A 13,700-nucleotide genomic window follows, 5' to 3' on the forward strand; every position below is an offset into this window, starting at 1 on the left:
ATTTATCGATAGTTCAATGTTAATGTGCAATTTTGAGGGACTGTTTTCTTGGTGTGGTCTTGGACTGTTCTTGCCGTTTTATGGCCTTGCCCAAGCTTTGGAATTGTACTTATAACATTTTTACTTATATACTTTATTTGATGTACAGTATATATTTTTGTGATTTGCTTTCTTTTCTTATACTCCGATCGTTTGTGGTCTTTCAGACCCACCCCTACTGGACGTCTGTGAAAAATATCTTCAAGCGTATCGGATTAATCCAATATGGATATTCCGATGCCTATTTCAGCAGGTGACTTTACGCAATGCTATAAAAATTGGCCATCGTCAAATATTGGGGTCAACATTCCACCAACACACACTTGCCTTCTTATCCAGAAACGCCTCGCAGAGTACAACGGTTTGTTTAGTCAACCCCTTTAACGAAACACTTTATTTTTTTCAACAGTATTGCATTGGAATGTTGAGCCAATGCAATAACGGTGAGTGCAATGAGAACGTTTCTTAAAATGTCACGCCTCTTGTCCACCCAGCACCACAAATGGGTACAGGACATCAAGTCAATCTGCTGGTCACGAGTGATGGGGTAAAGTATGTACATCTGACAGTCTACAAGAGTAGCAAAAAATACCCTCCAGTGGAGTGCATTAAGAGCTCCTTTAGGGGAAGCCCACCAGCAGTAGCATGAGCAAGAAATTGCAAGGGCTGCGCCTTTCACCCAAGTGTTTGGTTTTGTGCGTGAACACCAAAGCAATCAGCGAAAACCCATATGCACGGTGGGGTAACGCACAAATGATCCTTAAGGCGGTACCCCGGGATACCAAATAATACAAAATGGTCGAGGCAATTAAATATTTTATTTCTGGGACTATTTTTTCCAGGGGTGTACTTAACTCCGCGACTCGGGTACCAATCAAACCGAAACCAGTGCTACTCCGCCATGTCGAAACGGAGCGAGGACGATTGCGCTGAAACCCTGAACGCTCGTACGCACCGTAGTGGTGCATCGTGTACAGCTCATCGAGATGAGTCGATTGCCGCATCGTCGACCATCAACAGACTAAAGATGACTGCATCACGGACATTATGCGAGAGCCGGGGTACTATGGTATCCCGGGGGAGCCGGGGTACTATGGTATCCCGGGGGTACCGCCATAAGGTTAAAATGTTCACACGTAGCAACTACGTTGCAATTTACAAAGCTTAGGCTTTGTAAAGCTTCGGCTTTGTAAATTACAACATACAAAAGCACCTAATGGTTATGCGCGTCAAGTTTTATCTGTACATTTAAACATCCCAGTATTTCTGGGGTTTGGGTGGGGATCGCGACAGCATTTTTCAATCCAAGGCATGCATCACTTCAGTGCAAAAGGGAAAATGTGCTTGTGGTCTGAAATCGCTTCCTCTCGTCAGCGGTAAGCTCCGCGTTGCCCGGTCTCTCCACCACCATTGTTCGTATGCCTGCCTCCTCAGCCGCAGCCGCTTCTGAAACGCGAGAATGGACAAAGGTTTTGCATCGTGACAGTTCGACATCGCATATCTGTCCTGACCAATTCATCGCTCACAATACCACCCCCCATCCCTCAGAGCGGTATTTATGCATAGAGGTGTAACTGTAATTCTGTACATTTCAAAAAGAAAACATTTATCAATAACAATGTGGCTTTAAAATCAAACAAATACATACTATGTAATAGACAATGTTTCTGGCAATGACCCCTCTTCATATCACATAGCTGTTCAAAATTCTGACCGTTTCACGTAAAGTAATGCATTCAAAGTGCAGTTTGCACTTAATTATTGTTCAGTAACTTATGTGTGTACGGTGGTGTAACCGATCTTCTATTGACGTTCTCACAGCTGATCTTTTCACATATCCACCTACACCACCGAGTCAAAAATGTGCCATTATACTGTAGCTTAAAAACAAATAAAACGTCGGAACTGCAGCGTTAGTGGTATACAAGCTGCTCCAGGACAATGTGGCCACAAGAGGGCAATACAGCAACATTTGATGTACAGTAGTCCCCCGGTTTAACAAGTAAGCTTTCGCGACCAATATCCACAAGAGGTTTTTTTGGGTTAGATCGCGTAAATATATAAATGTGTCGATAAAACCCGCCACCACCCGACACAGCCAACTAGTAAGGGTTGTCACGTAAACAGAACATGCCAATTCGTCACTAGTACAGCACTAACCGGTGTGTTGGAGAGCCAAGCCACCACATTTACACTCTGAGTACGACGTTTTGCCAGTAATTACAACTAGCTTCATCAGGCGACAGCCAGATTTGTGGAGAATTCTTTTAACAATACATTTATATATTTACGTGATCTAACCCAAAAAAACCTCTATTATAGTAGTCCCTCGGTTAACAGCGACATCGGTTAACGGTTTTTCGGTTAACGTTTCGCCTCCCATAAGACCCAATGGTTTCGACTAAAAAGGGGAAAACCTATTCTCATATTTTGGTACTGGCAAAGGAGGTCCCATGAGGTTTCGACTAACGTTAACATTCTGATTCACGGTACGTTTACGTTCTGCACGCGGGCGCGAATTTCGGCCAGAGTGCTCGTAAGTGGGCTGAGCATGCCTCAGTCAATCACCGATGTCCATGAGCGTTTAGAACTTGACTGGCTTTGTTGACATTGCGTTTTCTGTATTGGCAGTGGAAACAACTCTCTTGCAGACTCAGTGATTTTCACTTATTTTGCAACTTATAATTGAATTCTATTAACAGTTATTTCGGTTAACAGTAGATTTTGTGGAACGGATTATAAACATTAACCGAGAGACTACTATACTTGTATGTATGTTGAACTTCTTTCGCACCGTACGTAGCCAGGCTTGCTAATCGGAGGTACGATTGTATTTTTCGGTATTGTACTGTGATATGCTCCCACATCTACCGCTGCCGGCCTTCACCAAACCACATAAACCAGCAAGGTAAAAAAAACAAAGACCCGTATGGCATGGGCAAACGAGGAACTCTCTTCGGCAGCAGATTGACAAACGGGCCGTGCATGTACAAATGCAAGGGCTAACCGCAACGATTTCACCATTCGCGTTTTTAGCATGGTGTTGTAATACAGAAATACATCCTGTATAAAAGGTTCAAGTGCAGGGCTGCATTTACTTATTTGCGCCAATGCTAGCAGAAGGGCCTTCATCACCACAAGGGAGCTCTAGTGAGCCCCTCCGGAGGGTATTTTGGCCAACTCTTTCACGCTGGCCAGGTGTCTTGGAAGAAGTGGGAGTAGCCAAACTATACCCCGCCATATGCTACCTGCCAATCGAGTAACTGTGATGTAACAATTTATATTGCTGGGTGGACAAAAAGGCGAGGGGTTTAAGAAACATACACTATTGTTTCAACTGCCAGCAGGTCTTGAGATTGAACATGTGACTTCTGGATTGCAAGTCCTGTGTGCAGCTTTGTGAATTTGGGATTATGGTCTGGGATGCGACCTCATGGACTAACTTCTTTATTGTGATAACTTTTTTGTTGTTTGTGCTTTTTCTTTTGGTGGCATTCCTTTATGCTTATTCATTTTGATTTTGATTGGTAGTGGTTGTATATGAGATTTGGTCCTTATGTATAATTAATGTACAGCATTATGGGATGCTATTAGCTTGAATAATGCTATTGGTAAGTATCATTATGGCCATTTCTCTGGGTGTGTCGGGTGGTGGCGGGTTTCCCTCACTTAATGTGGGTTCCGTTTGTGCGGTGTCGCATTCATGCGGCTAACCTATTTCTACCCAAAATTCACTACACGTATGCAGTTTGAATTCACTCGTATGCGGCTACTCATTTGGTTGTGGGAACACATCGTGTGTTTATTGTATGCGCTACTCGGCAGACATCCATCTCAAAGCATAACAAACCTTTGGTGATGTCCGTAAGAAAGAGGATGCTGCTCGCTGGGCAGCCAACGGCAGCTGAGATCTGCTTGTAACTCTCCGCCTCCACTTTTGCACCGATTTTGGTGTCAAAGTGACCGTCAAGAAGCTGCACCACAATACACATGCAGGCTCACATGTAAATCCGTGTCCCGGGAGACAGCCCGGTCTGCTTGATGGGACCATTTTATCAGGTAACTATTCCCAGCATGTTTTAGTTCTTAGTTTTGAGTACCAGACAAAACCAAGCGAAATGTTCTAAGTAAGAAAATGTGGGGAGAGTTAAATAATCCTATTTTGGTGACACATAGTCCAGTTTGTACATAGCTCTGGAAGTCCAAAGCAGCAATGGTATAATGGTGACATACTTGCCTACTTTCACAGCTGCAGGGCATTTCCTGTATAAGGATGGTCAAAACTCTGGCCGAGTCAATGCGCTAGCTCTGCTGACAGCAGCATATTTTGAAACGTTTACTATCGCCGGCCTCAGTCCCGGCTGCTCGATTGTTGGTGCCTCTCGATTTAAAACTTTTGTGACTGCAGGGATTCATCTTCTTGGTTCTTTCGGTAAAGTCACGTAGAAGGGAAATAATAAAATAATAAAAATGAAACATAATAAGGCCGAATTATTCTATCATGTTTTATTTATATAATTGTATTATTTCCCTTCTACGTGACTTTACCGAAAGAACCGAGAAGATGTTGGTGCCTCGCTCAGCCAGTTTGATCCCTACCTCCAAGATGCTTCCGTCTGTTGTGTGGCCAAACAGAAGCTTTTGCGCCTCCACGCTTCCTGACGAGTAGATGTAGACACGCTTCCCGGCTGCCCTCCACGCTCGCAGAGCCGGCACAACGTCGGCATACACCCTACAGCGGCAGCAGCAGCAACAACGCAACTCCGTGGAGTGACATCGCAACATTTCTAATACAATGTGGATTTATTGCACGGTGCACTGAACATTTTTGCCACGAACCCATGTGTCAAGATAGATTAGTATAAAGCAAATAAATGTATCTCTTCGACACCGTACAAATAGGCGACCATGCAGAGGATCTGGAGGGCTCGTGAGTAGGCAACAACAGCATGGAAAGGTGTCAATTAAAACAGCTCATGGGGATAGACAGTTATAGGCAGAGGAGAAAAGTCTCGACCCTGGGCTTGAACATGGCGAGAGAATCGGCAGGCAAGGGGAAAGGAATTTAATGCTGAATGCAGCGGGTTGTTCCAGACAAGAGGGGGCAGCAGAGCTACAAGTAAGAGCATGATGACTGCACAAAGATATGACAAAGCCCTTCTATTGCAAGCAGTGACAGAAGACACCAGAGGTGTGGACTCGAGTCATGTGACTTGGACTCGAGTCAGACTCGAGTCATGAATTTGATGACTTGAGACTCGACTTGGACTTGCATAACAATGACTTTGTCCCACCTCTGAGGTGTGGACTCGAGTCATGTGACTTGGACTCGAGTCAGACTCGAGTCATGAATTTGATGACTTGAGACTCGACTTGGACTTGCATAACAATGACTTTGTCCCACCTCTGGAAGACACTACTATGTAGCTTTTGGCGGTTGTGCTGTATATTTTTCTCCGATGCATTTTGCAGGTTGTACCGCATTTTTATCGTCACCATGTCCGACTATTTCGCTCCAACGTGCTGGATAAGCGCCCAGCACGTGGAGCAAAATGTCGAACGTCATACCAAAACGCGCGGCACAACGCGAAAAACAATCGGTGGGCTGCGGCGAGGAGATGCTTACTCTCCCTTCACCTCCCCGCAGGCGTACGCAGCCCGCCACATGTGTCCCTGCAGCTGCTTGAGAGCCGTAGTCTTTCGGTCAGCGGCCATCTGCCAGAGCACGCTTGCCACGGCGGCATCCAGTACCGCCTGCTTCGCCGCGCCATCACACGGAATGGCCACGGCGCCCGGAAGCTGCGCGTCGGCCTCCGCCTGAAATCATGAAAAGCAGCCGCCGCCCGTCAGCTGTTTCCTGAACGGTGGTACACAGGAGGGGAGCCCGCAATAAACGTCGTCTCGATGTTGTTTCGCACTCACGTCACCAACTTTTGGTGGAACACAATGTCAAATTTCCCCGCATATAGGTCGATTTGAACTCCGTTGAAGGTGAGCTGAGTTGATAACATTGTGCGTGGGTGTTTGGCGGTTAGCGCACTACGAGCCCGGTGACCCTACTTCATTCCCGCTCACTGGCCAACACCAGTGACGATTATCGTTTTCGACTCTGCTCAGCTAAACTCAGCTCTGGAAAAGGGGGGGGGGGTGTTTAAGTACTGTACAACTCGCCATCTTCTCAGTCCCATCGTGTTCTCTCGTGTGCGTACTGAGTGCGCATTGTAATCGGCGCAGATATTTTGGCAAAATATCGCCGCAACCCTTCAACACAACTCATTCACTACTAAAGATCATCATAAATATAGGTAACGTCATTTTTTTTTACAAATTCTGTTTAAGATGCTGTGCTTTACACTGAAATATCACGAAAATACGTCTTTTATTAAAACAAGTTGTAAAGTGTACTGGGTTGCTTCGAAAGACTTATAAAACATTTTTTTAATTAAGTGTTTGATAAGTATAAATGCCGTTTAAAGGTTCTTCAACTTCGAATTGGTTATAAATGTGTACATTGTGTTGTACATCCATGTAAAGTACGTATTTTGCATGTAAATATGTATTTTGGTTGCTCGGCATGAAAGACATTTCCCTAAGTTACGGTCCCTATCCCTACCTTATTCCATTGTTTCTTACGGGAGAAACTGCCCCTTGCTTTGCATCGCATAGGCAATGTTTACACTCCTATGGTCACTATCTCTCCCTATTAACATGTATTCCTATGGGGCGAAAGTCCCCGTTATACATCGTTTCGTTAACCCCGACGTATATCGAGGACCTTTTTGTATATTTAAGCTCCAGCCCAAATTTGTTATTAAAGTCGAGGTTTTTTCATTTCACGAAGCAATCACTGGTCACACTAAAACCATAATATACAAGTGTAATGTGCATAGAAATATATTGTTTACAGCCTACTGTCAAAGTGCATTTTAATCAATGCATGTTTTTATAACAGGATTAACCTGACAATTTTAGCGGTATAGTGAAGTAAAAATGGCAAACTAATTACGTTTTGGTTTTTTTTCATGTTGGTACTTTTGTCAACATGCAATTCGGGCCCTCTGTGTTCACATGCTCAAACGGGTATTCAACACTTATTACCATAAGCGGTTAAGTGGAAATATAATGTTCTCAGGGTATGGAGAGTGGCTCTACAGCACAGCCACAATCACCACTGGCTTTCCAAGACTTCTATTACGTTTTTTTTTTAATCTGTAATTGTGGAATACTTTGACGATGTCCGCCAACTGAGTCGCCCTTGAAAAAGAAGCTTCTTAGCTCAATGGACTCCATTTCGAGAAACAAACTTCTGATTCTGAAAACGAAGTTGTGCAGCTTTGCTCTTACTAATTTCACTTATCTCTGAGGGACGATTAACAGAATTGACCGTGGCAGGTATCTGACCTCAGGACCTCATGATTTGAAACCTACTGTGCATGCGATGTTGCTACCTGTTGTCTTAGCAGTTGCACATCAGCCTGGCATTCTTCTTCCGCCCAGTGTTCTGTCAGGTAGTCGTGCACATGCTCCTTTATGTATGGAAACAGCACATCCTGCAAACACACACGTGACCTGTGTTTAATTGCAGACATTGTCATCTTCACACACAAACTTTTCCCTGAAATTGGCTGGGGTGTTAGGATTGGCCGAGAAATATTCTTATGTTTCATGAAAATCCATGTAATTATTGGTTTACTATATAAATTACCTACATTTATACTCCACGAGGTATTTGAATATTTACGTGGCAAATATGGGAATATGGCAGCTGCAAGAACATTTGCTATATTTGCCATTGACTGGATTTCCGATTATGGGCAGTCCTCGGGTTACGAATCAAATTCGTTCCAGAGACCCGTTTTATAAGTCGAATTGTTCGTAAGTCGGAACACAACAATGCACTCTATTGAAATGCCCATAGGTCAGTGTTATGAAATGTGTTATAGGGTTTAACAAAAAGTCAAGCATTGTCATAAATAAATATATATTTGCATATAACACAGTAAAAAATACTGTATGGTAAATAAAACATAACAAAAAATAAAGTAACATAAATAGAAAAACACTTATTTTCACTTGAGTCCTGATGCTCGCTCGTAGTCGGAAGAGGAAACGGAGTCACCACAATTGCACACACACGGGTCACAAAGGCACACCAAGACACACACACACAACGACAGACACAAAGACACACACACACACAAAGACAGACACACACAAAGACACACACAAAGACAGACACAAAGACAGACACAAAGACACACACACGGGGCACAAAGGCACACCAAGACACACACATAAAGACACACACAAAGACACACATACAACGACAACGATCCCCCGTGTCGCCTGCACAGACTGAGTGGTCAGCGCCACGCCCGGCCGCCTTTGTCTCCCCAATGGCGATGTTTACACACCGCACACTTCCAGCGCGAGGCCGACTCATTGCGAGTTTGCATTTGAAGTCAGTCCCTCGGTTAACGTTTTTAATCCGTTCCGCGAAAACTACTACTGACCAAAATAACCGTAAAGAGAATGCACTTATAAGTTGAAAGATAACAACAAAAAATCGCCGAGTCTGCAAGACAGCCGTCTTGTTTGCACTGACGAAACAGAAAACGCAACATCAACAAAGCTTTAAATCAAAAAATAAACAAAGCTCACAAATGGACGTCGCTGATTGGCTACGGACATGCTCAGCCACACCTACGAGCGCTCGGATTGGTCGAAATTGGCGACCGCAGTTGCAGAACGTAAATACGTTACCGTGACTTTAACACGCAGTAAGGGCTTTAGCGACCAATATCATCCATAACATAGGGTTGATTTTGGGGGGGTTTATCGCGTAAATATGTGTCGTTAAACCCGCCACCATCTGACACAGCCAATTAGTAAGGTTTGTCACGTAAACGGAACTTGCCAATTCGTTACTGATCTGGCAAATCTGGCTTCAGCCTGATGATGCCGGTTGTTAATTACTGGCCAAACGTCGTGCTCCAATTCTAAATGTTGTGGATTTGCTCTCCAACACACCTGTGTTGCTGAACTAGTAATGAATTGGCATTTTCGTTTACGTGACAAACGTTACTAATAGGCTGTGTCGGGTGGTGGCGGGTTTAACGACACATTTCTATTTTTACGCGATCTAACCCAACAAAAACCTGTATTATGGACGTTACCGTGAATCAGAATGTCAACGTTAGTCGAAACCATGGGGTCCTATTGGAGGCTGAAACGTTAACCCAACAAAAACGTTAACCCATGTCAGTGTTAACCGAGGGAATATTGTGCATCAATTGTCTACACGTGTACGATGCTAATCCATTGGGCTGTAGGTCTACTGTTTAAGCATTGGTCGAATGCAATAATTTAAGTTATGGTCCTGAAGGCCTTCCTTAATCAGGATACTGGAAGGGTGCACTTCCACGTTACAGTTTTTACAATTGCCTTACATAAATGTGAACTTGCCAATTCTTCAATGAAACACACTTTTAAAGGCTTTGGCCGTTTGAATCCCACCTCTGGCCTAATTGACAGACCACGTTTACAGTCTTCTTCTTTCGTATGGCAACAGCATTGTACTGGTAGGAACCTCCTGGTTACACCAGCCCACAGGGGATTATTGTGTCCGTCCGTCCGTCGTGCAGGGAGGGGCTGGGTGAGGAGGGTGGGGAGGGTGGAGAGGGGCTGGGTGGAGGGTGGGGCTGGGAGGGGTGGGGCTGGGAGGGGTGGGGCTGGTCACCCCGTGGTGCCCTTATAAAACTCAACGTTTAACCTACTCACGCCGGCTTGTGCCCGCCCTCACAGTCGGGCATATTTGCGGAATACACCACGCCGCCGTTGACCCTGGCCATTGACCGAGTAACCCAACGTTCCTACCAGCTCCCTCCGCAGGAATGTGTTTTTTAGTGCCGTCACTTGACTTGAGAATCCGGTTTTTATCAGGGAGCGGCTGGAATCCGCATTCAAACCCAGGATCTCAGTGGTGACAATTGCCTTTTGACTCCTGATTGAGAGAAGATCATTACTTTAGTTTACATCCCATTGTCAACCCAGTTGGATGAGGCCTCCCACGTAGTTATGGCCATGGGGGTTGTTTGACCATTGACCAGTTAGTGCGGGTTTGTGATTTATACTACGCGTTCTTAATGTTTTGAGCAATATATACTAACAATTATAATAATCCTAAGCATTATCAATTAAGGAGTACTGTTGTATTCTTGCGTACGGTTATATGTTCAGGAGCTTAATGGCAATATCCAAGGTCTGCTAGCGACGAGAGTTCGTGTAGCTTTGTTAGTCCTCCTCACCTGAAGGAAAACATTCCACAGTTTTTGTTTTTACTCCATGGTCCAAAGCAGGGATTGAATGGCCTTTAACCGCACCAATTTTGCTTGTCTTTATTGTTTAGTGAGTGAACTCTGTGCTTCCCCCATCAGCCCGGGTTGCACCAAAACAATAAACATTATGGTACATTTCGCACGCACCATTCAAAGCACGTGTCACACATCCCATCCACATCACGTCCACCATCAACAACCACCACCACCAATCATCATCATCGCGATTGCTTAAGCTTCACGAGGTTGATGATGGCTATAACATCCACAGCGGTTTACACTACGAGACCTCCTTTACCAGTAGCAAAATATAGTTATAGGTTTTTACCCTTTCATCTGGTACAAAAACTGACACCTTTATACAAGGGGTCATGTTTGCAATAACCACAACACAAGCAGTCAAAATGCAAACAAAAAGAAACATGATAATGATATAGGACAATGCATATCATTATCAGAGTTGTCTTGATGATATAGGACAGTGCATATCATTATCAGAGTTGTTTCTTTTTGTTTGCATTTTGACTTGCTTGTGTTGTGGTTATTGCAAACATGCCCCCTTGTATAAAGGTGTCAGTTTTTGTACCAGACGAAAGGGTAAAACCCCTATTACTATCCACAGCGGTGTTGGTGGTCTTGATATTTCTGGATCCGCGTGTTTAAACCGCGCGTCAACAACAACAAGCAAAGATGCTTCGCACTCCGACTCGCCTTCACGAAAGTGATGGGCGTCGTGCAGCCCTCGATGTCCAGCAAAAGGACGAGGACATTGTCCACCATGAGCGAGCGATCAGAAGGAGCCTCCATCGTTTGTTACCGTCCACCGCTTTTCGTTCACCACCGTCCACTCCCTTCCACGTGGTTGAGGGCTGCTCACAGCGTGGCGTGCCGGGATGTACCAAGTCGGTCTCACTGGCAGGGGGGGAATTATTTCTTGTTCCTTTACTGGCCGGCGTGGACTCGTCCACTTTCACGATTAGGCGAGGGGTGTTTTTATTTCAAATGCATTTCATAGATATTTTTTTTTAACGAGTAGGTTTTGGTGACCATTATTATTCGTAATAAAGGGGTATAAATATCAAGGCCGTAATTATAATATATTTTGGGGGAGACACATCCCCCCCAATATTCAAATATGCTCAAAATGTCCCCCCCCCCCCAATATATTGCTATAAAAAAGATTTCTGTTTTATGTGATTGTGATTATGGTTGTACTTTATATGTCCCTAATCTCTGCCATTACATACAATGAAACAAGAAAAGGTAAAAAAAGAAAAACAGAAATGTAATACAATACACTATTAGACATTATTTTACAAAATAAAAAAGTCCATCTTATGTGTAAGTGAATTTTTAATATTTTAGGCAGGAAATTCGTTTTCAAATTTAGATATTTTTCTGGGGGGGGACCCCTCAGACCCCCTGGAAGATTTGGTCCCCCCCAATGTTGACTCCATGAACCAAACTTGCCAATTAGTTCCTTACTGTTAGCCGGTCGAAGGCGGTTGTAATCACTATCGAAACGTCGGACTCGAATTGTAAAATGTTGTGGGTTTACTCTCCAACACACCGCTGTGCCGAAGTAGCAACATTGCACCTGCTGCAGACTAAATGTTAAACATACGTGTTAGTACATACATGTTGAACATGCATAATACAAACATGTTGATACATGTTGATACATGTTAATACATACAGCCTGCTGCAGGTGCAATGTTGGTACTTCAGCACGCCGGTAGTTTAAGGATGCCATGAATATGTACTCAGAATTATTATCCACGTGTGGACGGAAATAATTCATTTGTACAGAGATCTGGTGGTTTCCCGTTTGAACTGTATCACCGTTTTACTGCACAATACCTAAACGTTTGTCTGTGGTAAAGATGATAGCTGTTATCCACTCCAACTGCGATTCAATGAATTGTTGCAATGATATTCGAGATTCGATTCGTTAAAAAAAATAAAGATTAATGGTAGTGCTTCTAGTGGCTGTACGGATCACATAAACATATTACGACGATAAAGTCACGTAGAAGGGAAATAAGAAAATAAAAATATTAAAACATAATAAAATGCAAGAACAGGGCTGTCTTTCCGAAAGCCCTGTTCTTCACCTGAGGACGGCTGCTGAGGGAGGGAGGGGGGGGGGGTAAGGGGAGGGGCCTAAGGGAGGAGGGGTAAGGCTGGCTACCTGGCTGTCAGCGTGGTGGGGATGTAGCTCAGTGGGAGAGCGCACGCTTTGCATGTGTGAGGCTCTGGGTTCAATCCCCGGCATCTCCATGTCGGAAGCTTTTATTTAATTCATTTCTCCAACAAAGGTTGAATTCCAAAATCAATTGGCTGTGTCCATGTCCCTGTAATAGGGGTGCACATGAACTCTCGTAAATATTACCCTATATGAACGATACCTTCGGATGAATTTGTATTGATTTCAGGAACTTGCTATTTGTATAACTAGCGATGCACACAGTGATCAAATTGTTTACTTAAACATTTGTAGATGAAAGCAAGTGCTTAAAAGTATCCAGAACACTTTTATTTCCGAATTAAATATTTCCAAGAATAAATAAATTGGGAAGCATCATAGTATCCATCCACATGTATGCTTATTATTTCTATTTCTTTCAAAGAAATACTTTTTTCTTGGACTCTGTGCAGACTCGAGGTGTCCAGGGCCCAGGGCCAACAGGAGAGTGAGTGGGGTGACGAGGGAGAGGAAGAAGATGATGACGAAGTTTCACCCCGTACCGAGGTGGAACTGCGCCCAGGTAGAGCCACCATGGGGATGTAGCTCAGTGGTAGAGCGCACGCTTCGCATGTGTGAGGCCCCGGGTTCAATCCCCGGCATCTCCACGAGGTGATATTTTGCCAGCGGATAATTTTACTCGAAGGAATATGCGTGGCCTGCACAAAACGTCTGCTTGTTTTCATTCGTTATGGTTGCTGAGCATAGATCTAGAAGACCAACATGTCATACGGTCAGCAATGAACAACACTATAATCAAAGTTGTAGTCGATAAGAGTTAACATGAATTCATATTCTTGGTTCTTTCGGTAAAGTCACATAGAAGGAAAATAATAAAAACATAAAACAATAAAATTCTCACGACGTTTCGACTGCAACACAAGCAATCATCATCAAGTGTGAAATCAAAATATGTATGGAAATTAGCAAGATAATTAGAATTGAAACCGTAGGATGGACTTCCAAATTTGAGCAGTGCGTGGAGGAAGCCGAGAGAAAAGTGTTGTGACCTGCCGAGTGGTGGTCGAACGGAGTGGGTGAGAAGAAAATCAGTCTGGAGTCCTCATCGCTGAAGGATA

The 13,700-nt window shown here is 44.0% G+C and overlaps 2 protein-coding genes and 2 non-coding genes across 5 annotated transcripts in view; 3 read left to right on the plus strand and 1 right to left on the minus strand.

Moving 5' to 3' along the window:
- Positions 1-129: 129 nt before the first annotated feature.
- On the minus strand, positions 130-11,261 carry ENOPH1 (enolase-phosphatase 1). Of its 2 annotated transcripts, XR_009756600.1 has the most exons (7): positions 11,088-11,261; positions 7,488-7,589; positions 5,666-5,856; positions 4,639-4,771; positions 3,890-4,013; positions 1,242-1,485; positions 130-1,195 (listed from the first exon to the last, which is right to left on the minus strand). XR_009756600.1 is itself a non-coding variant. In XM_061571458.1 (6 exons), exons 1-6 carry the CDS (start codon positions 11,181-11,183, stop codon positions 1,361-1,363), a joined length of 771 nt encoding a protein of 256 aa, XP_061427442.1. In that variant the 5' UTR covers positions 11,184-11,261; the 3' UTR covers positions 131-1,360. The 2 variants fall into 2 exon arrangements, 1 of the variants encoding a protein (XP_061427442.1); XM_061571458.1 differs by having other exon boundaries at positions 131-1,485.
- The window catches only part of LOC133354543 (serine/threonine-protein kinase Wnk-like), a 49,453-nt gene continuing 42,079 nt past the window's right edge, over positions 6,327-13,700 (plus strand). The window contains exon 1 of the mRNA XM_061571451.1: positions 6,327-6,344. The gene's annotated coding sequence lies outside the window, so the exon portion shown is untranslated. The remainder of the gene's footprint in view (positions 6,345-13,700) is intronic.
- On the plus strand, positions 12,585-12,656 carry TRNAA-UGC (transfer RNA alanine (anticodon UGC)). The gene has a single exon. It is a non-coding gene; the product is annotated as a tRNA-Ala (tRNA).
- Positions 13,158-13,229, plus strand: TRNAA-CGC (transfer RNA alanine (anticodon CGC)). The gene has a single exon. It is a non-coding gene; the product is annotated as a tRNA-Ala (tRNA).

Source organism: Lethenteron reissneri, chromosome 47, assembly GCF_015708825.2.
Source record: "Lethenteron reissneri isolate LAM-NWPU_2019-01 chromosome 47, ASM1570882v1, whole genome shotgun sequence".
NCBI lineage: Eukaryota > Metazoa > Chordata > Hyperoartia > Petromyzontiformes > Petromyzontidae > Lethenteron > Lethenteron reissneri.

Coding starts and splice junctions, on each gene's coding strand:
- ENOPH1 (XM_061571458.1), bottom strand. CDS start 11,183: ATGGAGGCTCCTTCTGATCGCTCGCTCATGGTGGACAATGTCCTCGTC. Junction 4,772..5,665: donor TGCGGGGAGGTGAAGGGAGA/GTAAGCATCTCC, acceptor CTGCCGCTGTAG/GGTGTATGCCGACGTTGTGC. Junction 1,486..3,889: donor TCTTACGGACATCACCAAAG/GTTTGTTATGCT, acceptor CTCGCGTTTCAG/AAGCGGCTGCGGCTGAGGAG.